Genomic DNA, 23,690 nt, shown 5'->3' with positions numbered 1-23,690 from the left:
GTGCTGCAAAATTAGACTCCAATTTAGAATTTAATTGGATTTTCTCTTAGTTTTGGCTATTAAATAATAGGTAAAGCTGAGAGAAAATCCCATTAGATTTCAAATTGGAATTAAACTAAAGTCTAATTTTACGCCATGTGTCCCATCTAATCTAAGTTTTTAAATTTTTGTGCTAAGTGAGTTAATTCAATGTAAAAATTAAATTTTAATTAGAGTTTAATTTTGTGCCATGTGTTCCATCTAATCTAAGTTTTTTTTTTAAAATTTTTTTTGTGTCAAATGAGTTAATTTAGTGTAAAAAATAAGGAGTCCAATATAGGTAAATCATAAAAAATATAATTTTTGAATGATTTTATATTTATGAGCTTTTTTTTTTTTTTTTTTTGTATAACTAAAAACAACATTTTGAGTGATTTTATAACATTTTTACAACAAATTATAGGTGGCTAGTCGTTGTTGGTTAAACTTTAAACATAATACTAATATTACTTTTTTGCCCCAACAATAACAACCAGTAACAACTTGCCACTTAAGATTTGTTATAAAAATATTGTGAAAATATTTGGGACATATCATTTCTCTTATATTAATTGCTTTGAAAAAAAATAAATTTGAAATAGTTTTTATATTTACTTACTATATGGAAATTGCAAATATAAAAAATAACTCAACCGTGTTTTTTTTTTTTTTTTTTTTTTAATGATAAAATTGAAAACGTATAATTGGTAAAATAAAAAACAAAAAACCCCAACCCAAATAGAGCTAACTTCAAGCTGCTAATAAGGAGTACATGTATACATGAGTAGAGTTGGAAAGTTTTTTCAACTCAATTTGACAATATTGGTTTGAGAAATCCCAATCCAGTCCATCACTTCTATAGAAACAACCTAATCTAGCACATATAGGTTGGTGGATTATATATACATATTTTATGTCCCCTAAAAATTAGGGTTTTATCAATTATTTAAACATTTTTTTTCAATAATATATTACATTTCCTATGATATGCTTAAATTATATTCTAAATTTTCAGATTCATTAAAACTAATTCTCAAAAAACCATAAAATTAATTATATTAAAATATTAAAACAAAAGTAATAAAATAAAGTTACATACATGCCAGGTTGTTTTAAGTCAAAGAAGTAGACAAAATTAACCCAAACTTAACCGGAACCAAGGGGTAAGGTTAGGTTGGGTTGGGCCAATTTCGCAAGGGTGGTGGATTTGATGATACCCCTAATAAGAATTTTGGTTCCACCGCCTCAGCAACACACGCAGGTTTTGACCGTTTTTCTCTTCACACACCTCCACCGCTCTTTACCATTCTTAACCTAAAACAACAACACAATACAGTACAGACACCTAGTTTCTCTGAAGCCATGCCACAAGGTACTCTTCCTACTTCTTCAATTTCCTTTTACTTTATTGGGCTTACATTTATAATTTCAATTATTCTGCTTTTTTATTTATTTATTTATTCTGGGTTGTTTTAGATTCTGGGTTTCGTTTGTTTGTTTGTTTTTTTTAGTTAATGATGATGATTGTAATACATATATGGCAGATCTTCCTGGGTTTTATTATGATAAGGAGAAGAACCGATACTTCCCTATTAAAGGTCCAATACCCGGCTCTTCTCGTTCTTCTTCTGTAGCTACTGCAAAAGAACCAACTCAAAAGTCCACAAGGGTATGTATTCTATTATTTTACATGTACATACTAAAAGTTTCATTTTGTGAGGGTGGTATGTCTAAAAATTTGATTTTGTAAAGATGGCATGTCTAAACATTTGATTTGTTACATTTATAGACTAAAAATTTGATTTTTTTTAAAATGTATGTTAAATTCATTGTGAGACCCACCATTCATGTGAGCCGAGGGAGCATTGCTCGTGGTGTATTGAATAATTTTCAGTGATGGTGTATAGGGTCTCTGTCTTAGAAAAGTTCTATGTGCGCTTATGTTTGATGGGTTATGCTAAGAATGTCTTTTATCTCAAATGATGTGTTTGATTTCCCAAGTTTTTGTTCAGTGTGCTTTAGCTAAAATCTTGCACTTGTTTGATTGGTTTGATGCTTGTGGTGTCATCACATTGATGGTGCAAGTTTCATTTTGGTGGTTTCTTCAAGGTGCAGCCTAGTGCTTGGAGGATTGGGATGAGCTGTAGATCCAAACATCCTGGGTTCAATCCCGACTAGTTGTTTCCTTGGATTACCTGATACAAGGTTCTAGTGGGTGGGATTGTGTATCTATGGTTTACTTCCCAGGGGTGGGTCCAAAGGGCCCTGCCTTGGTGAGGTTCCACATCATCACAAAAAAACAAATAGAGTATGTTCTTCTTTATTGTAGGGTCAGTTTTATTGAGAAGATTATATTTTTATATAGTATTTTCTGTTTATAAATAGTACTGCTTGCTTTAAAAATGTTTATTTATGAAAAATGTTTTATATTTATATACAAGAAATGAAACTTGCATCTGAAGCTGTCCAAATTTGCAGCAGCCACTCGTTGCCATTGTTTTTTCTTTTTCTTCTGCTCTTGATTGTAGTTCTTTCTTGAATTTTGGAAAAAAATTCTTGACTTGCTCTGACTCATTTTATCTTAGGCATTGAATTTATGTAGGAGAACTGGATTAAGAGCTTCTAAGCTGCTTCAGGTTAGGGAGTTATATGGTAACGTTATTCCGTTCAGTAAAGGAAAGTGTAACTTCAAGGAGGAAATCCAAAAGATACAAGTATCACAACCTGTGGTATGTTGATTGAAGATAGGCTTTTAATTTGTGACGTTATTGCTTTTCCAGCTTTAATTCTCATCTTTCAACTCAGGATGTTAAAGTTAAGATCCTTTTCTGAATTTTTTTCTTTGGGTAATAAGTGGTACTTTACTATGTTTCACCATTGGCAATGTACCAACTGTATGTTAATTGTTAAATGTGAAAGTTGTTGGAATCTTGAGAAACATATGCACATCTAAGTATAGGCCATTGCCAAATGCCAATTACATGCACATTTACATAAATTGATTTGATAATCCAATATGATTGTATCACTTGATAAAGATTAATGAGGTTACTGACATTTAAATCAGTGATTTTTTTTCCTTCTTTCTTATTTTCTTTAAGCTTTTTAATTTTTTTTTTATAAGTATATTTTCTTTAAGCTTTTAAACATTTTACATTAGAAATATGTATTTTGGAACAGGCTTAATCACCACTTACCCTAGTAGGGAGGTGGTATCTCTTCCCATGGCCCTGGGGGAACAGGGGGGGTTCTTAGGCTCAACCCCTGGGAAGTGAGGGATTTGCAAAGGGAAGGCTACCTCATTGTGTAGCCTGCTGTCACATTCTTTTTTTATTTTTATTTCACTATAGGAAACTATTGAAGCACAAAGCATATTAGGCTTTTTTTGAAGATTTGTAAAGCTACTTTTGTGGATTTGTAGCATATGTAAACTATGCAGTTTATTTGCTTCGGCCCTGGTTTTGAACTCTAGTTTCGAGTAAAAGAAGTTCTGCTTTATTTAATATTGTGCTTGCTGGGCCTGGGCTTAAGTTTACAGCTTCTGTGGAATCATCTTTGTACCAGATGGCAAGAGTGTTATTTTTGTCTTGTCAAAACAGATTAGATATGATGTCTCATGAACTGAATTTGACTTTGCCCTTCTGGGCCCATATGTGAGTTACAAGTCATGTATGTTGTGGTGATTAAACTCTTCTATGGGTTCAGTGAAGTTAAAATCTTCTCATTATCTAAGTTGCCAACTAATACATAACAAATTGTGTTAGAAGTTGCAAGTTAACCAAACAGGAATGTGTGGCATCACAAACCATAAAGAGTTGGGAGAGTTTAGTTGACAAAAAACAAACATCACTTCCATTTTTTCTTTTTCCTTTGCATCCTCTGAGATTAACATATGAAGAATTTGGATCTCTGAATGTGTTTTACTGTTGTTGGCTCTGAAAATTACCCTTAAGATTTCATTTTGTTGTTAAGCATTGGGATTGGGAACTATATTTTATGGTTAATTAATATATTCAAACACACATACATATTATTTGTATGATAATCCAATAGAGCCCACTGTACATAATTACTTCCATTGAGACAAATTGAGATAATTGAGGGCATATGAGGAGACGATTAGTATATTGTCCTTTGATTATGTAGCAACACAACCAAAAACAAACAAAATAAACCAAACAGATAATGTATGAGCCAATGAGAAATATTAGAAATTGAACAAATTGACACCAATGGGCAAATTGAACACCATTAAATTCAACCCAGCCAACCAGTGACTACTCACATTCAAACTAATTTACCACAAATTCACCAAGTTTTTTTTGAAAGAAAAACAAACATACATTATCTCAAACCATTCAACAACCAATACACTTCGATTGGGTTGCAGGGAGTCAATCTACTATATAGCAAAACAACAAACATATCACAGAATACCCAATCGCACACTCAAAGTAGCAATACATACCACATACAAAAATGATGTGAGTGGGGAATTGGCAGTGGCACTGATAGACATTGGCTGAAGAAATGGCTCTAGCGACTGATCTAAGTTGCATGATTATAGGTATGGGTACGGGGGTATGACATTTCTTGACAAAATAGGGGTATGACACGTCTGAGGTACAACAATTAATGAATTAATTAATATGTTTTTTAGGCATATTTTAAATATTTTTGGACACTATGTTTATTTTAGGTTTTAAAATTAAGTAACAACAATAAAATTCTTGAAAACATATCTAAAATTAATTTAAAGGCAATAATAAATAGCAAAGAAGGGCAATGACACCTATAAAATATTGTCTAAAGTCCAAACCAAGAGTTCAAATAAACTAAACACCTAAGTTGCACACCCACACAGATACAGGGACAGGTACTTGGCCATTTTAACTGTGTCCATGCAACATATGAACTGATCAAGCCATAGTAGGTCAAATCATTACCCTAGAGTGACATTCTGGCCGTGTTCTGATGGTCTCAGAGGTGTTTCCTGGTGCAGTAGCAGTCACAGTAGAGGCTTGACTGCTGTGACACAATTGGTGGTGGCAATGGCGACTGGTTTCGTTGTTGCTGTCATATCAAGGGCTAAGTTTCAGGTTTCAAAGTGTGTTTGTGGTTACCGGAGTCAAGTAGCTTGGTTGGTGTGATTGCCAACAATGGATAATGCCAGAGGTGACAGAATGCCAGGTTTCATCGCACATCAACTATTTTTAGGCGATGTATTAATGATGTCTTCATGAGTCATGACTCATAGTATTATCATTTTTCTAAGGTTGCAGCAGCGTGTTTCAGTAAATCATTTCAGACTTGCCGAATGTTTCTCTGAAATTTTAATTTATGAGTTGCATCAAACTTTTATTTTTATTTATTTTTTACTTTACAGGTTTGGAAGTATGGTGGAACAGATAAGATTGTGAATGGTGCTTTGGAACAGATACGCATTGATGTGCAGACAGTTGAGGGTCAAACTGAAATGGATGTTTTATTAGCAGGCGGTGTACATGGCTCCTTGAGGTATAATGGATTTGCAGTGTGGTGTACTTGTGCATGTGTGCTCATTCTATAATGCAAGATCTTTGGAACATTCCTTAAGAGTCAAGGTTTTGCAGTAAGCTATAGTCAATATAATAATAATTTCTGGCCTCTGGGTTCTAAGATTTTAGAAATGGAACATTTATTTGAAAAAATCATGCACTATTTTATGTTGGCAGCGTTAGAAAATGAAACATTCTTTTTAAATAACTGAATGTAATGACTTGAGTAGGGCATATAAACTGTTTTTCAGGTAGCTACTTGTACCATGAGGAAGGAAAAAATTGGAAGTGATTTTAGTTTGGGGGATTTTAGTAGATTTGTGAAGAGCATATGAATAGTGATTTTTAATTGCCCTAAAAAAAGTGGAGGGAAATGTTGTTTCCAATTTTAAGAAATTTTATATGCTAAGTGTAGCTTATAATCTTTTATATCATGTAATGTCCTAGCTATTGGCTATGTAAGCTTTTTGTTTACTGTTATCATGTGATAGATACTGAGTTCTGATTTGGGACCTAAAGCAGACACAGCTAGTTCATTTTAGATGGGTCTGTGATGTGGTGTTTAAATAATATACAGTAAGGAGTTGAAGGGACTTTGTTTTTCTTGCCCCTTCCCCCAACCAAGGTTAGGTTCAAAAATGATATCTATACTATTAGATAGTTTTTATGGAAGGTTTTACTGTATTATCAAGTGTTTCTTTTCTGTTGACTTACACTAAGGAAAGTTTTCCTTATTTCATTGAAGTTTGTGGAACCATGATAAAACATTGCAAAAAACAAAAGAAGTCATAATACACAGAATGATATTTTCATGGTGCTGATATTACCATTGACATGCTCTCCAAACATCCTAATGTCTCTTTTTCAAGGTTCTCTGTCTGTAGAGGGAATGGAGCCTTGACATATCTTTTGTACTTCTCTGCCTTTTTAAGGTTCTACGTGACATTTCCCACCAATGGCCTTGTTATCCAGTAGTTTCTTTGTTATGCTTCATTGTGGGATCGTGTGCTTGGCTTTTTTACCCCTTTATATTTCTGATACCTTGACTGTGGTACACCAGGCTTCTGATGTGTCTCTCTTTTTATGTTTGTCATCTGCCCTTCCTTTTTACACTGGAAATTTGCATTTTCCTGCGTTCTAAGTTACAGTATGTGCTTCTGCAAAACAAGCATTCTAATTTTGAATTAAGTATGGCTCACTTTTAGAAAAGGAAACATATTACTTCTTGCGTGTTACAATGATATAATAACTGCTTTTCTATATAGTGCTGCAAACTTGTTTTGGAATTTTTTAATTATAAGCATTTACAAAATGAGTCTAGTACAAGTTATCGCATATGAAGTTTGGTCCTCTCGCAGTTTTGTTGAAGTTGGAAAAGTACAACAATTTGATTACGGGGTAAAATGCATGCCAGATCGAGTGTGGCCGAAAGTTAAAGAAGACCAAGCAGAGTGTGGTAGAACTCCTGGGCATATCTGGAGACCTGCAGGATCTTTATTCCAAATGCCATCAAACATATCTTGTATAAAAATGTTTGGAAAGCACTCTCCCTCAATGGATGATGGTTCAAATGTTCAGGATGCAATGTATCCTTTCATAATCTCAAATTTTGATACTCTTTTTTCATGTTGCTTCTTATATTGCTATCTTAGTTGAGCTTGTAAGAAGAAATAAGTGGTTCTCTTTTTATAATCCTTTATGAAATGGTTTAAAGGCATCTTTTGGAGCAATGGACAGTTATTAGTCCATATGGTATTCATGCAACCTGATCTTTTGTGGAGCCTGCTATTGGATTTTCAACTTGTTTCTATATATGTTCTTGATTCACAGCTTGTATAGTTTATGCGGTGAAGTTCACTTTTGGCATACCTTCCATACTCGTGATCCCTATTATATTCTTGGTGAAACAATCTTCATTATATTTCTGAAATGTGAAATCAGTTTTTGCATTTGCAATGCCTTGACGTTGGAAAACAGTATAAGTACTTTGGGATCAGAGACATCTGGTGGATCTCTCTATATTGTTAAGCTCACTGAACCGTTAGATCTCAATTCAAGTATTTCAAGCATAAGTCAAAGAATACATGAGGTTGCTACTTTCAATTGCACAATCTGGACTGCTGATTACAATTTTAATAGGAGTCGAGCAGTGATTGGCAAGTCTCTCTCTCTCTCTCTCTCTCTCTCTCTCTCTCTCAATGAGAGATTAATTCTAAATTTAGCTTCGCATTCTCTTCTGCTTGGACCTAAGTTCATATACCCCAAGCTATAGTGGTTTTTCAGATTCTTGTGTTTTTCTTGTGCATAAATATACTAGCCTTGTACTCAAATAGTGCACAAGAACTGTAGTGTCCATTTCATTAAACATTTTTGGTATAGTAAAAAACTAAAAATAAAAAATAGGTTGTATAAATTAATTCTTTTTATTCGCTATAAATTAAAGACACAATATAACAATATTATTATTGAAATTTTCTTGCATGCCATCTCATTAGGTAATATTTCATGGACTTAGAATCATAGATCTTATCCTCTCACATCAGCACATATAGCTTGAAACAAAGACTCCTCATTTAAATAATATTCTCAATTTATATGATGCTCTCAATAGATTAACTAATTAGAAAAACATGAAAATATTCAATATGAACTTAAAAAGTTTAAATAATTTAGGTATAAACATCAACTTACTTTTTTATATCTTGAATTCTATTCCCCTAATATTTTGTAACCATTCAAATCTAGGAATATGGAGTAAAATAAGAGAAAATCTGAAATAAAAAGTTGGGTCTCAATACTGTCATTATGATTGAGTCATTTATTCAAAATGTTGAATTTGTAAATACATCTCAAATTTCTTGGAGAGCATGATCAATATATATATATTTTTTAAAAACCAATAATGTTAAGGACAAATAAACCAATTTGATTGTTAGAGTAAAGCAACAAACACATTTTTAGATATTAAAAATTAGTTCATTGGCAGAGAATCATGAAGATCACCAATTTATAATCTTTAAAAAAAGGAATCACAAAGATCAACCTACTCAAACCATATAATGAGTCAAAGATAGAAAATATTAAAAAAAGAGAAAAATCATAGTAGAAAGAAAAATGCAATGGTGTAACAATAATATGAATATTTACTCCAAAGACATCGTTCATGAAACCAAAAGCTAAATTTGAGATAATATCCAATCCAATTATAATTTATTTTCTAAATTATTATTCTCTAGGTATAACATGAATCTTTAAATAAGAAAATGAAGATTAAATGAAAGAAGAAAATTAGATTTTTTATTTTTTTTGGAACTTTATTAAATGAAGGTTACAACCATCAAAACAACTCTTTAAATAATAACCATGAATCTTCATCATATCTCCCCCTCAAGCATTATTTAAGAAAATGAAGATCTGCAAGACCTACAGTGTTGAAATTTTTTACTGTTGTATTTCATATTGTATCCAACGACATCCATTTTTTATCTCTGAACATTTCAAAGTCAAGGATCTGCCAATGCCAAATTTACACATCCTGAAATTTAGCTTCTTCTAATCAGTGTTTTATTTCCAGCAATGATCACCTGGGCACAAGCAACCTTGTTCTAAAGTTTTAAGAATTATACAAAAAGATGGTTATGGAAAAGCATGTTGAAAGAATGTAATTTCTTGAGAGCACACTAAATATGCAATCCTAGATATGAGAATGTAAGATAACTTTGATTTATCATCAATGCAAGGCTAAGATATTGAATTTCATTTCACATAGTACCCTTATATTAGAAAGAAATATATATATGTTTTTCGTTACCTTATGTTGAAATTTTAGTTCAATGGTACTTGCAAAGACTTTCTCTGCTGATTTGTAGATTTGTTATGAAGAAGGGGATTTTGAGAGCAGGGTTATAAATCTTGGTATCTTGGAATGCTTAAACGTGAAATTTAGGGAATATAATGGCAAGAAAAAAATACATAAGAATAGAAGTCTTTTAATTGTAGGACTCTAGAACTGTGCAAATTTAGTGTAACAAAATAAAATTCTTTAGTTGTAGGGGTGGAGGGTGTGACAGGCTTAGTTGGGATCTTAATGGAAGTGGGAAGTTTGATACTCGGTCTTTTATCATAAGATTCAAAATGCAGCTCCTTCCACTTTTCCTTGGAAGGGCATTTGGAAAGTTAAAGTTCCTAAAAGGGTGGCTTTTTTCATATGGACAGCAACTCATGGTCAGATTCTAACCTTGGATAACCTTATGCTTTGTGGTCGTCCTTTGGCGAATTGTTGTTGTATGTGCTGTTATAATGCGGAATCTGTGAATCACCTGTTACTTTTTTGTCTGATAGCTCATTCTTTGTGGATGTATATGCTACGGTTGTTTGGGATCGATTGGGTCATGCCAGGTTCAGTTGTGGACTTATTATTTAGTTGGTATCATTGGCTTGGGAAGCATAGTTCTGATATTTGGAATTTGGTCCTAGGTTGTTTAATGTGGACTATTTGGTCTGAACGGAATCGGCGGTCTTTTGAGGATGAGGGGAAAACTGTGGTTCAGCTATTAGAGTTTTGCCAGCGGACCCTCTTTGATTGGTCTCGATGTTGGGGTTTCTCGGATTGTTCTATCTTTATGGATTTTCTTTCGTCTATTAGAATAGATTAGGGGCAGCTTAAGTCTTTTTGATTCCTTTTTCCTCTGTTCACTACCGTGAATTCTTTGTATTTTTCTTGCTTTTCTCTTATTAATAATATTCTGTTCTTACTTATCAAAAAAAAAAAAAAAAAAACAAATTTGTGAAAAGTTAGATATGCCACTTGGTGTAATGTGAGACAGTTTAGGGCTTTTCAAAATTGAACATTTTTTCAGCTTCCGATTTTATATATTAGATTATATTATTAGGTCAAACTCTTGACATCTAACTATAAATATTTTGTTTTATTTCCTTCTATGAAGTAGCAATTGATTCATGTTAAGTAATAATTCATTTTCATGTCATGTATTACAAATTGGAATCTTTTTATTTTTGGGGAGGCGGGTGTTGTTACAGGAACTAATAGGGGTTGGTTGTTACAGGTACTAATTTGGGAACTGCTCTAGTGGATTTGGAAACTAGAATGGCATCATGGGTGTGTCGTTGTAAAAGTGATGTTTTCGCACAACAAATTGTTCATTCGGTAATGTATGAATCATTTGAGGTTCATTGGATATGTGTTTGATTTCTTTGAGCACATCATACACATATGTTGATGCCAGACAGTATTGAAAATGAAGATAAAATTGGAAATTGAATGAAATATAAAGGACAGACCTAAGAATCAACACTTAGGTTTGCTAGTAATCAGTTTCAAGCAGAAAAACTTAGGAACCAGCACCCAAGTGGCTAGGATTCATCATCCAGCAATTGGAAAATTTTCAATACAAAACTTCATTCATCAAGGTCTGCCTTGCATGTTTATTAAAGCCTTTTTAAATAAGCTTTCAATGAGTACATCAATAAGGAAAATAGTTCAAAAAACAAAACATAATTCTGAAAAATCTTCAATTAAAATAAAATTTTATCAATGAAATATCAAAATTTGAAATTTAAATTAGTGCTTATCTTGTTGCATCTTGGTGTCTGCACCATATATTCAATAATCTAAAATTGAGATTTTTCTTTCTAACTTAGTGGTGATTCCAAGTAGCTCCATGTGGTGAAGCCTAGGGTTGTTCTGTTTCTCCTTTCATTTCCTTACTTTTACAACCTTGTGTTCACAACTAACTTCATATAAAGTAATTTTTTAATTTTTTTTAATAGTGCAACATTCTAGGAAAAGTAATGCTCTCCTACAATTTAACAAATATTAACGTTTGTATGTATCTATTTATGAGTGAGTGAGTTGACATATTTGCTTAGTGGTGAGACATATGTTAAAGGAACAAATTCTGGGTTCTTAGATAATATAACCTAGAAGTAATGTTTTAAAAACCGATCCGATTATTAAACCAAAGAAGGGAGGTCAAGGTTCAAATGTCATAGAAGTGCTAATCACATTTGTGTTATACCCCAAAAGACTAGTCACAACTAGAGCTCATCGTAATCTCTTATATAGCCTAGATATGTATGTAAGTATTTATATTTGTGTGAGAGTGAGTTCTTGTGTTTGCTTAGTGGAAAATCAAATGTCTAAGGAATAAGTTATGGGTTCTCAGACAATGTAACCTAGAAGCAATGTTTCAAAAACCAAAGGGACCAGGGGGGGGGGGGGGGGTGTCAAGGTTCAATTGTTATAACTTGGTAAGTGTTAATCTTATTTACTCTATACTTCAAAACATCAGTCATAACTAGAACTCTTAATCGGTTATATAGCCTAGATTGACTTAGCATACTCATGATGTAGGATTCAGTACACATCTGCACAACACACTCACATTCAGGATATCATAATCTTCCCTATTCAAAGCCTTGACTTTCTTTTAAGGGCCCATATAGCGCTCCAATTTAAAAGTCATATGGCAATATCTGATTGACTTTGATACCATTTGTTATAATACAAGTGCTAGTCGCATTTGTATTAACTGCATTTGTGTCATACCTCTTAAGAACTATACACATTTGGGGCACGTCATAATTGCTTATATAACTTGAATCACTTGTATGATCCAAATTGATCTCATCCTAGTATGCACCCGATATGGGACTCAACACATGCCTACACAACACTCATAATGCAATCTATATAATCCACACAATCTTGGATATTACGTAAAAGGTTCAACAGAATTCAACTTTGACATCAATATGGTGTAATATATATAAGTGAATATTAATTTTTCCTTTTGGTTATAAATGTTATATTTTATGAGATATATAAGTGAATACCAACATTTCCTTTTGGTTATAGATATTAGATTTTATGATAAAATATAATATTTTGAGTGACAATGAGGTATAAATTTTCTTGTCATTTAAAAAAATAATAATTTTCTTTTTATGGGGATATTCTTTAATTTGATCTATTTTGTTTGTTTGTTGTAGGGAAATGCTATTTTATGTGGACTAAGGAATGGGGCAATTGTGACGGTGGATGTTCGTGACAAACGGGAAAGCAGTTCTGCTAGATTTATTAGACATAGAATACCTTGCTCACCCTCGGATAAAACTGTTGGAGACTCTAGTAGACAATGGTTTAAAGTATGAGTTTCTTCTAGGAACTAATTTCATTTTTATGTGCGTACTTTTATGTTAGCATATTGAGAGCTAGAAACTCTATTACAAGTGATTTACTCTTTTTCACCCTAAACTATGTGATTAGTTCATGTCTCCACTTTTAAATTTTTGTTTCTGTCACATATAACCTTAAGTTTTACATGTTTATTATGTTATCACAGAAAAGTAAAAGAAAAGTGAGCACATGGCTTGTGCCTTGTGATAATTTGATAAGCACATGTCTTGTGGTAATGTTATAAATACATGAATTTTAAAGTTAATTGTAATGGAAATTGAACAAATTTTACCAGCAGGGGGACATTACAATTAACTCTATAGTTTAGGAGTTGATTGCATAAATTTGAAGTTTAGACGGGCCATTGCAACTGATATCATAGTTTAAGATGGTGAATTGCTATTTTGGTGTGTGTATTTATTATAGGGAAATGTAATTGATTTTAATAAGACCTCTACTCTGTAACTAGACCATTTTTTCAGTCTTAAAGCACACTGAAATATGTGATGTTATCACAACTTTTCATACTCTGACTTGAGACAACAAGCTCTCCTTCTCTATATTTGTAGTTTAATTTTTGTTATTCAGATTGATGAGGAGCTAACTGGAAAAAACTTTGGGCAATGCATTGATTTTGTTTTATGTGATTGTTAGGTTTATTCATATTTATGTCTTTTTCATTCTTTATTTTTCATCTTTTCTGATTTTTTTTTTCCTGAAAATTCTATACTCATATGAACTGTCACCCTGAGTGCCTTGTTTGAAGCTCCTTTTTACATAAAAATTTGGATAATATATTTCGATCTCTTGTTGTGCAGCTTTCTGGAAACATATATCCTTCATGTACTGTTAAAATGCCTTCATCTATTTCTTGGTTAGTGTGCTACAGCTCTAATCGAATTTTGTTTCTTCAGCTTTAACATTTTTTACTGTGTTTATAATTCTCTCTCTGTTTTTGGAACTCTAGTTTGGTATCACTTCAATTCGATGACAACTACTTCTTGGCAAGCTCCATGGATGGATCGGTTAGTGTTCACTTCCATGTTAACTCTTTTTGGGATACTTATTTACTAACATTTTCCTGCATAGAATGTAAAAAAAAAAAAAAAAAAAAAAAAAGAATTGGTCTTATTTTATTAGAGTACCGGCATTCAAGCACGTGATGCATGTACATTTTGATGTCAATTAAAGTGCGGATATATGAAATGAATACTACTAATCGCCGAGTATAACTCAACTCAACTAAGCCTTGATCCCAGCTCATTGTGATCATCACCATAAATCCTTTTTCAATTCGTTGGTTTGGCCACATGTATTGTTTTGCTATTCTATGTTATGTAAGGCCAAAACTACTAATTCTCTGTTTTAAAACAATACCCGCAATAGATTTGAGAAAGAACCTAAAGAAACGGGGGAAGGGGGAGGGGGGGGGGGGTATTGAAGGTTGGTATTAAACAGAGAGCTGTTCTTTTTTTTCCAGAATTCTAGAGACAACCATCCCCTCCCTCTGCCCCCATGCCCTCCTCCCTCCCCTTGGGAGGACTTATTCAAATACTGTAATGGACAGAGGGACTCATTTTCAGTAATGGAAGGATGAATATGTTCTCCAGATCTCTGTTCTGGTTCCTGTGCCATTTTCACACTACACCCTTTTTCCAGTAATATTATTTACAAGTGACATTGGTTATTCTGTGAAATGATTATACACTGCTAGATGCCACTGCTGTTTTCTAAACTAATCCATTTGCCTATTGTGTTTTCCTTTTCCACATAAAATATATAATAAGCATAGAAATTGCATAATTTTTTAAACACTTTTTGAAGTAGATCTATTCATAATAGAGTAACTAAATTTTATGTTGGCTGTCGACCTATTGCAACCCTCCTTTCTGAAGTAAGTTGGATTATCTCTATTAGTCTCATGTCTTTTGATGAAGCACATTGTTAAAATGCAAAAGTATTATGGAAAATAAATAGAAGATTAAAAAGAAATAATGGAACGTATGAAGTTATCAACGTGGTTTGACTCCAAGCATCAACATCCACAACACAAAATCCCAAAAAGTCTCTTCTTTCTCATTCACTTGGATCAATAACTAGCACAGTGGACCTCATATAAATAATGGCATTTACAAAATTGGAAAATAGGTCAATCCCAATCAACCCCTTGATTTTGTCTTCATGGTGCGGTAAGTAAATATTACTTTCTAACACACATTGTTGTTCCAGCTGCTAGCTTAAAATAATGTTGATCTTCTAGTCCGTGAAATGATTTTTACACTCAGTTTAAACCTTGTGTTATGGTTGACCCAACCAAAAATAGAGAGAGAGAGAGAGAGAGAGAGAGAGAGAGCAGTTTATTACTTAGCTAATTACTTTAGCTAAGTCAGCAACCTCATTTAAGTCAAGGTGCAGCAGCAGCAGTGCAGCTTGTCCAGAACTTGGATGATTGTATTACTTGAGATTTTAATCCTAATATGTGACAAGAAGAATACTACATTTTAGTTAATATTGTAGCTGATAAGTAGTTAGGATAGCTGCAGCTACTGATCAGGCAGTTAGTACAGGTGTTAGTATTTACTTTGCTGTAACAGAATCTGTTAGGGCTGATGACAAAAGTAAGTCTCTTGAAGAGTTGAAAGCCTTTCATAGTTCTCTAATCAACTTCAAACAGCCCAAATACTTCGCTTTTCTCTGATTTTCTTGCATCAGAGAGAGATTTTCATGCCTGCTCTTTTATTCTTTTCCAGGTAAAACTATATGATCATCGGCTAATCCAGAGAGGCGCTGTACAATCTTATGTAGGGCATGTTAATTCCCATACACGTATACAGCTTGGAGTTGATCCATCTGAGAAATTTGTTATGTCAGGTAAATATATTTTGAGTGCTTGCATTTAGCTTTGTGAGTCTCAGAAAATTCAAGCTTTTCTGACATTTTTTTTTTTATATTAGGTGGAGAGGACTGCAACTTACGGCTCTGGAGTATCAAGTCTGGTGAATTGCTTTTTGAGGATAAATTCTCTGATTCAGTCCTCTCAACTGTGTGCTGGCATAGAGCTGAAAGTATCAGGATTCTTCCATCTCTCGTTCTATTATTATTATTATTATTATTATTTTTTTTTTTTTACAGTTTATATGGATATGTTATATGGGTAATAATGCTTGACATATGTGTGTGTGTGTGTATATATATATATACATATCCAATTTATAGACTAACAGTATTCAACTCCTGTGTAGGACCGTTGAGAGTGGGAGATGAAAGGAAAAGCTATAAAGAGTATTTATATCAGCAGAGTTATGGTTTGGGGACATGGCTTGGATCTCATGAAGGACTGTTTTACATGCACTGGCCTTGAACATATTGTGAAACGATAATATCAGTATTAAGCGCTGGTGGTGAAACTATGTTTCTGAAAACTGCTTCCCCTCAAACATGCAAAGTGCTATATTGCCTGTGATATGGATGACACAGTGATGACAATGCCAACATAGGGCTTTTGTGTTCTAAATCACCAGCCATTGCCATATATTGGTGCTAAGAGACAGCTGTGAAGGTAACCAGCAGCAAAAGAGTAATGATCTTGCCCTAGTCAACTGAGTTGTTCTTGTAAGGGCTGCATGATGTTATCAAATTGAAATGGTTGTAAATGGCTGAAATATCTTTCCAATATCCTCTGTCATGCTCTTCGACTTCCACATTCAGTATAAGGTAGTTCTTTGTTAGTGAGCCCGGAAACTATTGTTATTAGTGTTCAAAACTTCCAATTTTAAACTCAAGCAATATGGCAAAATCCTTTCATTTCATCCATCAGAAAGATGGATGGGTATTTCTGTTATCTATAGTGGAAAGGGGGACTGTGTTGCTCCCAGTGTATTATCTCAAACTTTCTTGACCGAATTCAGGGCGGTTAGCAAGCCTAGTTGTCTGAAAAGCATAGTCTAATTGGGCTCTAGCATGATAAGTGAATAGTTCTATCATATGATTTGCACCTTGATACTGTTCTTTTTGGTTAAGACATCTTGATACTGCTTGGTGAACAAAGTGTGACACCTTTTCCCCTGTTGAATATGAGTTTGAATACAATCCATTTTGTATGGGTGACATTGGTAATTGTCTATTCAGCCAAAAAGAAAAAGGTGATTGTTTGTGTTCCATTGCTTGTCTATATGTAAATGCCCTTTATTAGACTTTGGCACCTAGCAAGTGAAAACAGATGAGTAATCTGATTTGCTTAATTGCATGTGATGAAGACTTATTACTGTATGAGTAATGAGTGGAATGCAGCTAGATTTTAGGCTGACGGAGTATGATTTAAAGGTTGATAGTATATCTGTTAAGGCCGTGAAAAATATCATGATGACAAAGCCAAGTTAATCCTAGTGGTGACAGGGAAGGATGAGTACTGTGATTTCCAAACATATTGGACTTTGCAATATATATATATATATATATATATATATATATGTGTGTGTGTGTGTGTGTGTGTGTGTGTGTGTGTTATTTTGAATTAAACCTGATTCTGAAGTAGGAAACAGTGAGCACTAAAAAATAAAAAATAAAAAATAAAAGAAGCATGAGGGATTCCGAGATGGGATTTAATTCAAAGTTGTAATTTGGAAATCTTCAAAATTGGGTTTTTTTTTTTGGTTAACAATAATGTTGTGTTTAGATGATGAATTTGGAAGTGGAATTTTGAACTTCGGATTTTCAAGTATTCAAATCTTAAATTCAAATTCCATGAGGTAAAGTGTTATTTACCAAGTTTATCAATAGTGATCGTCTACGATTGTCATCACCACTGTCACCTTCATTGTCAATGCAGTTGTCAACACATACAATCTACATTATTACCATCGTCACCATCGTTGTCACTATTATCCTCTCTATTATGACTGTTGTCTTTACCATTGCCATTTTTGTTATTGTCAATGTTGCCACCACTACTATTGTCATTGTCGTCGTCCCCAGCACTGCCATTGTCACCACTTTTACAATCACCACCATCTACTAGATTGTCTCTGCTAGCACCACCTCACTGACATTGTCACCACTTTTACAACCGCCATCATCTACTAAATTGTTGCTACAAGCATCACCTCCATCACCTTTGCCACAACTAATATAATGATGCTATACTGATACTATCACCAAGTAATTGTTACCTTCCTTACCATAAAAATTTTACTTATTATAATATTTTAATTTCTTAACTTTAAGACGTGCTCATACAAATTTGATGTTGATTTTTTAACAACCTTATTAATTATGTTAAATAAATAACTAATTTCTGTTGATGATGATTTTTAACCTCAAAAAAAAAAAAAAAAAAAAAAAACAACAACAACAACCCAATGTAGCCAAATAGTCCCAAACAAGTTCATGTGTTCAAACAACCCTAATTATCTATGACCCATCCTCCTCCACCCTCCTAATCCCCACCATACCACCAACAAGAATGGGTCCCCTCACCACCAATAACATAGATCTGTTTTATGAGAAACATGAATGTTCTTTCTATTTATTTTAAAAATGTTTAAATAAGAAATAAGTAAAAAAAAAAAATGTTTTGTTGCGAATATTCTGTTAATTTTTTTGAAAGAGGACGGTTAAAAAGAGACCGAGTGTAAGTTATTTTGAGACTTAAAGGAATGGTGTCATTTAAGAGCACTTGTAGTGTAGGAGCTAAAAAGCTATATAGCTATTTTAGCTCCACCAAAACAAAAAAAAACCACATTCAACAGTGAAGCTATAGTTATTTCTTTTAGCTTCATTGCTACAGTGCACTGTAGCATAGAGCTAAAAAAAAAAAAAAAAAATTTATTCCCTACCCGGTTGTGTGTGTGGCTGTAATGGTTGTGTGTAGTTGATATATTATTTTATTGTAATAGATATCTTATTTTATTGTGATGTTTATATTATTTTATTGTGTTGAAAGCTAAAATAGATCCACTGCTGCAGCATGTGTGTAGATAAAATAGATAAAGTAACTTTTTGTAGTGCTAAATAGCTAAATTTTTAGCTTCACTGCTAGAGATGCCCTAACGAATTGAATTTTGCTATATCTCAAGGTCTCAACGTAATTTATCTTAAAAATTATGAAGTTTTAAACTGATAAGATTGAAATCTCCGTAAATTTAATCCTTCATAATGAAAATTCTCAAAATTTTCAAAATTCTTCCCCGGCCCAATCACAGCATTAAGTTAAAATAAAAGAGAAAAAAAAAAATTAAAAATACCAAGAATCATCACCAAAAGCAAGAAAGGGCCAAGTTGGTTTTAGTGAACAGCTCGATATGATCGTGATGTTCATTCGCCTTGCTTTTTCACACAGTATATCCCATTATGGTATGGAGTCCCAATCAAAATAAGTTTGGTGATTTCAGATACTGAGCATGCAAGCCATGTGTCTTGAATATTATCTAATTTTGCCCAAACTTGCAGTCTAAATTCACTGTTATCCTCGTTCTTTGCAGAATATGATTGATGGTAATCACAAGTCACAAGTTCACTTTTGGTAAAGCAAAGCCATAAAAAACACTTTAATTACTTTTATCAAGGGAGACAACCAGTTCTTTTGATCTCTTTTCTTGATGACTAGACTGCTGATGTTTTCCAAGAAGAATGGTTTTTATTTTTATTTTTTTATAATAATAATAATAATAACAACATACATAAACATAATTAGTTTGACAACATTTTTCACAAATCAAAAACATTTTTTACAACTATTAAGATGACAAGATATTATTAGTTCTAATATAAATTTACTATTAATACTATTTTATTGTTTATCATTAACAAGTTTGTGTAAGATAGTTTTGAAATATATTGTAAAAATTCTGTTAATTTAGGCATTTTTTATTTACTTAAATCTTTGAGTTTTGTAGGCTACAGTATTTAATGGGAGGGTCAGGTCAGGTCATATTGGTGTCATGCTGTGGGGTTGGTTCGGTTGAGTATTTGTTACAAAAGTTTCTTAAAGTGTTAAACTCACTCAAAATATAAAGTGAAAGACAGAATGATGCTTTGATTGCCAAAAGCAAACCACCATACCTCCTCTTCTAGACATGAAGACCTCTGAGATAGAGGGATGAAAAGGCAAAGAATATTATCAAAATTTAGGTGTCTCTATCTTGACTTAATCATGCTTTAGAAACTTTTTTAGTATGATGGGAAGTTGGTGGATGGAATATAATCTTTGCTAAAATATTTCCTTCCTTTTAGACACAGGGGAGCTTATTGATATTTGAACATGAAGTTGCATGGTATGTCAACAATCAATTGACCATCTCAATGGTTCATACTTCATACCCTACAAACTTCTACCATCAAAGATATGAAAATGATCCTCTCTGTTTGAAAACCAATTTCATAATTCAGATTAAATATTATAGATTTTTTTTATAGATACGATATAATATCAACCTATAACATTCACTTCATGATAATTATTTTTTATCATGTTAAGACACCGATTGATTTTAAGTATGGCGAAATTTGAATTTTTAATCTCTTATTCGACAATAAAATTTTAACATTTGAGCCAATAGAAATCCACAATATTGTAGATTTAAAAATATACAAATTGTTATGTCATTTGAAATTTTATGTCCGTGGCAATGTAAGTAATGTTGGATTTATACAAATCTTAACCACAGTCTAGTCACTAATGTCCTGCAAGATGTTGAAGTGTGCCTTCAAACAGACATTACTGTTTGAAAAAACTACCAAATGACATGAGAAAAAGATGATTAGTCTTGTACTTTGTCTCATCATATGGCATTGTCATGTGTCTTAGCTTCTTGAAGTCGCTGTGTGCATGCATGTGTGTATAATATATGTCAGAAAGTAACTATCTACATCATTGTCTTCTCATTCAATTTGGCTTCGTTTCATTGGCAATCTTGTTATTCTGCAGCCTCTGAGAGAGAGAGAGCGCGAGAGATGCCAATGACTTACGTACTGTGCATGGCCCTCTGTTCTCTTAAAGGTAGGGCTTCATTTGATCAATGATCATGCCATATGTATCTAGGATTTAGATTTATAAATCTTTGTAGCTATGATCAATTTGGAATTTCAATTTTATATATATAAAAGAGCAAGAAACTTAGCTGTAGTGCTCTAAAGTATAAACTAACATTCTACCAAATAGGGCATTTCTTAAATATTTTCTTTATTTAGCCTTCCACATTATCTAATCATTGCATTTTATGTCAAATTATTAATTCTTATATATTTTCTTCATTTAGCCTTCCACATCATCCAATCATTACATTTTATGTCAAATTATTAATTCATTATCATGTGTTAATCGATAAATGCATTTATTTCGATTTAGTCCTATGTCAAAGGAATTTTTAATCCTCTGTAAACATGTTCAAGTACAAGTGAATTATTTTTTTGGGATATTGTTACATTACTCAATATATTTTTTATTAGTTTAATATATTCAAAATCACATTAATGGATTACTCATTTTCATTGTCCTTAACACACATATATGCTGAATTTTGTATTTATTAAATATTATTACAACTTGATCAAATATATTATAAATAAAATTGTGGGGGAAGATCCACCCACAGTCAATCTGTCCGCTTTGGGGCCGAAGGACCTGCATGGCAGTAGTGGTACACTCTTGTCTTCAGCTAAGGCTTATAAGGCATGAGTGGGGCGAATCTTTCTTTGATGTGGGAGCAGGTCTCAAAAACTGCTCACGTCGCTTGCAAAGAACAAAGCCGTGCGGGTCCTTCGGCCCCAAAGCAAACAAACTGACTGCCGGTGGATCTTTTCCCACAAAAATAATTATTAATTTATTATCATTGCATTAAAATTTTTTGAATAACTAATAGTATAAACGTACATATCATATGGGATATCTATTGGTATAATTAATTGACAATCCTCTCATTGGATTGTTACAAATTAACACACATTAAATTTCATATTAATTGAATAACTTTCATTCTTCACTATTGGATTAAACCACCAACTCGTTTTTTTTTTTTTTTCTTGGATGAATAACCTCATTCTTTAGTTAAGAATTTAATTTATTTGAACATCCCAAATTCATGGCCTTAGTTTCAAGTTTTCATTTTCCTCTCTCACAATGTAAATCCAAACATGAAGATTTTGTGCAGATATTCAATGAATTTGGAAAATCGCATCAAACCAAAAAGGGGTGAATGTCAAAACATTATTGCAAATGAAATGACTAGTGGCATGACGTGTAGACGAAAGGGGCCATGACCCCCAAAACATTTTGAAAATTTTTTATTCTCACCTACTTATCCAAACTCTAGTTGGGAAAGTTTGATTCTCCAAAAAAAAAAAAGGAAAAAAAAAAAAAAAGAGAAGAAGAAGAAAAGAAAGAAGATGGGATGTTTGGCAAAATTTGATTTATCCTTAAAAAAAGTATATGAAATTTGATTATTGTGGTTGTTATTTAAGTATAATTAAGTTGCACATGAAATCTATATATTCTACTATTAGACTGTTATTATGATTGTATCTATATATTGAATTATACATTCTACTATTTAAGGACATACCAAGACTCTGTTGGAGAGCTTAAATGTAGAATATAATTTAAATTAAATTAAAATATATATGTTTGAATAATGATTTATAAAATTTAGAGATCTCAAAAGTTTATGTAATATAATACCATACCATGAGATCAACCAAAAGTCAAAAAGTTTTAATTTTATATAGGTTATAAATTATTGATATTCACAAGTCACTACAAGAGAATTAATACTTGGATATTCCAAAAAACATATAAGTATATTTATCAAGGAAGTCAATACCGTACTCGAGGTTGTACTGGTTTGGCCAACGGTACGTACCGGTCAATACCGGTGTACCGTTTCGGATTTACCACTTATATATATAAACACACACTCATTAGGACCATAATAATTTATATATATATATATATATATATATATATATATATTAGCAAAGAAAATTTATAAGTTTAAAGTTAAAAAAAAATTATCTAGCAAAGATATAAATTATAAATTATATATATATTAGCAAAGATAATCTATAAATTATCTTTGATATATATATATATATATATAGCCCAATTCATCATTAGCTTTATACTTCTAATGGCCCAATCCATCGCATATAAAATCTAAACTATTTAATCATTATATCAAATAAATAAAAAAGAAACTTGGAACAATTGTAAAAGGGTCAAACCGTAAGGAGCCACCAAACTCACGTGAATTCTGAATTGAATTCATTGCCTTAGTTTAACTCTTACCACAACCACACGTTATTTACAAAACGAATCAAAACAGCCACATGTTTTGAAATAGCATTGAGAAGCCAAATGCGTTGAGAAGCCAAACGGTCAGGGACGAGAAGCCTGGTGTTAAGCGAAGAAGAAGAGAAGACAGAAAAAAAAAAAGGAAAAAAAAAGAAAAAAAAAAAGAAGAGAAGACAGAAAAAAAAAAAAAAAAAAAAAAGTAAGAACGAGAGATGCAGCTGTAGGCTCTGCCGGAACTTTGTCATTGTCTCAGTGTCACGGATCTACGGGTTTTCACAAGCAAAAATAATTTTGGACGGAAAATAATATTTCGGCCAGAATGACCGGAATGCCCCGAAACGGCCGAAATTACCGGAAACAGTCCGGCATAAAAGGCGGTACGAAATGGAGGGGTCACTTATACCGGTTTGGTTGCCGGAATGATATATTTCAACCGTACCATCTGGTACGGTATGGAATCAACTTCACTGATATTTATACTGTATCCTTAATAGTATAAGGATATTTAATGAAAATTTATAAATTTTTCTTCAAATTTTTTAATTAAAAAAATTCAATTAACGATATTTTCTAATTTTTTTTTATAAAATTTTAACAAAAGTTAACGGAAATGCCTTAATTTAATAAATTTGAAATTTAGAGGAATGAAATG

General features: G+C 32.5%; 1 protein-coding gene across 1 annotated transcript; it reads left to right on the top strand.

The window, feature by feature from the left end:
* Window positions 1-1,221: 1,221 nt before the first annotated feature.
* On the top strand, window positions 1,222-16,874 carry LOC142643613 (uncharacterized). The gene is made up of 13 exons (XM_075818304.1): window positions 1,222-1,390; window positions 1,563-1,687; window positions 2,604-2,747; window positions 5,405-5,535; window positions 6,914-7,141; window positions 7,533-7,711; window positions 10,622-10,722; window positions 12,567-12,722; window positions 13,572-13,627; window positions 13,721-13,778; window positions 15,504-15,624; window positions 15,708-15,818; window positions 15,996-16,874. Exons 1-13 carry the CDS (start codon window positions 1,381-1,383, stop codon window positions 16,112-16,114), a joined length of 1,539 nt encoding a protein of 512 aa, XP_075674419.1. The 5' UTR covers window positions 1,222-1,380; the 3' UTR covers window positions 16,115-16,874.
* Window positions 16,875-23,690: the final 6,816 nt, after the last annotated feature.

This window comes from Castanea sativa, chromosome 7, assembly GCF_040712315.1.
Source record: "Castanea sativa cultivar Marrone di Chiusa Pesio chromosome 7, ASM4071231v1".
Classification (NCBI taxonomy): domain Eukaryota; kingdom Viridiplantae; phylum Streptophyta; class Magnoliopsida; order Fagales; family Fagaceae; genus Castanea; species Castanea sativa.
The sequence above is the reverse complement of the archived record's forward strand: the minus strand, read 5'-3'. Positions and strand labels throughout refer to the sequence as shown.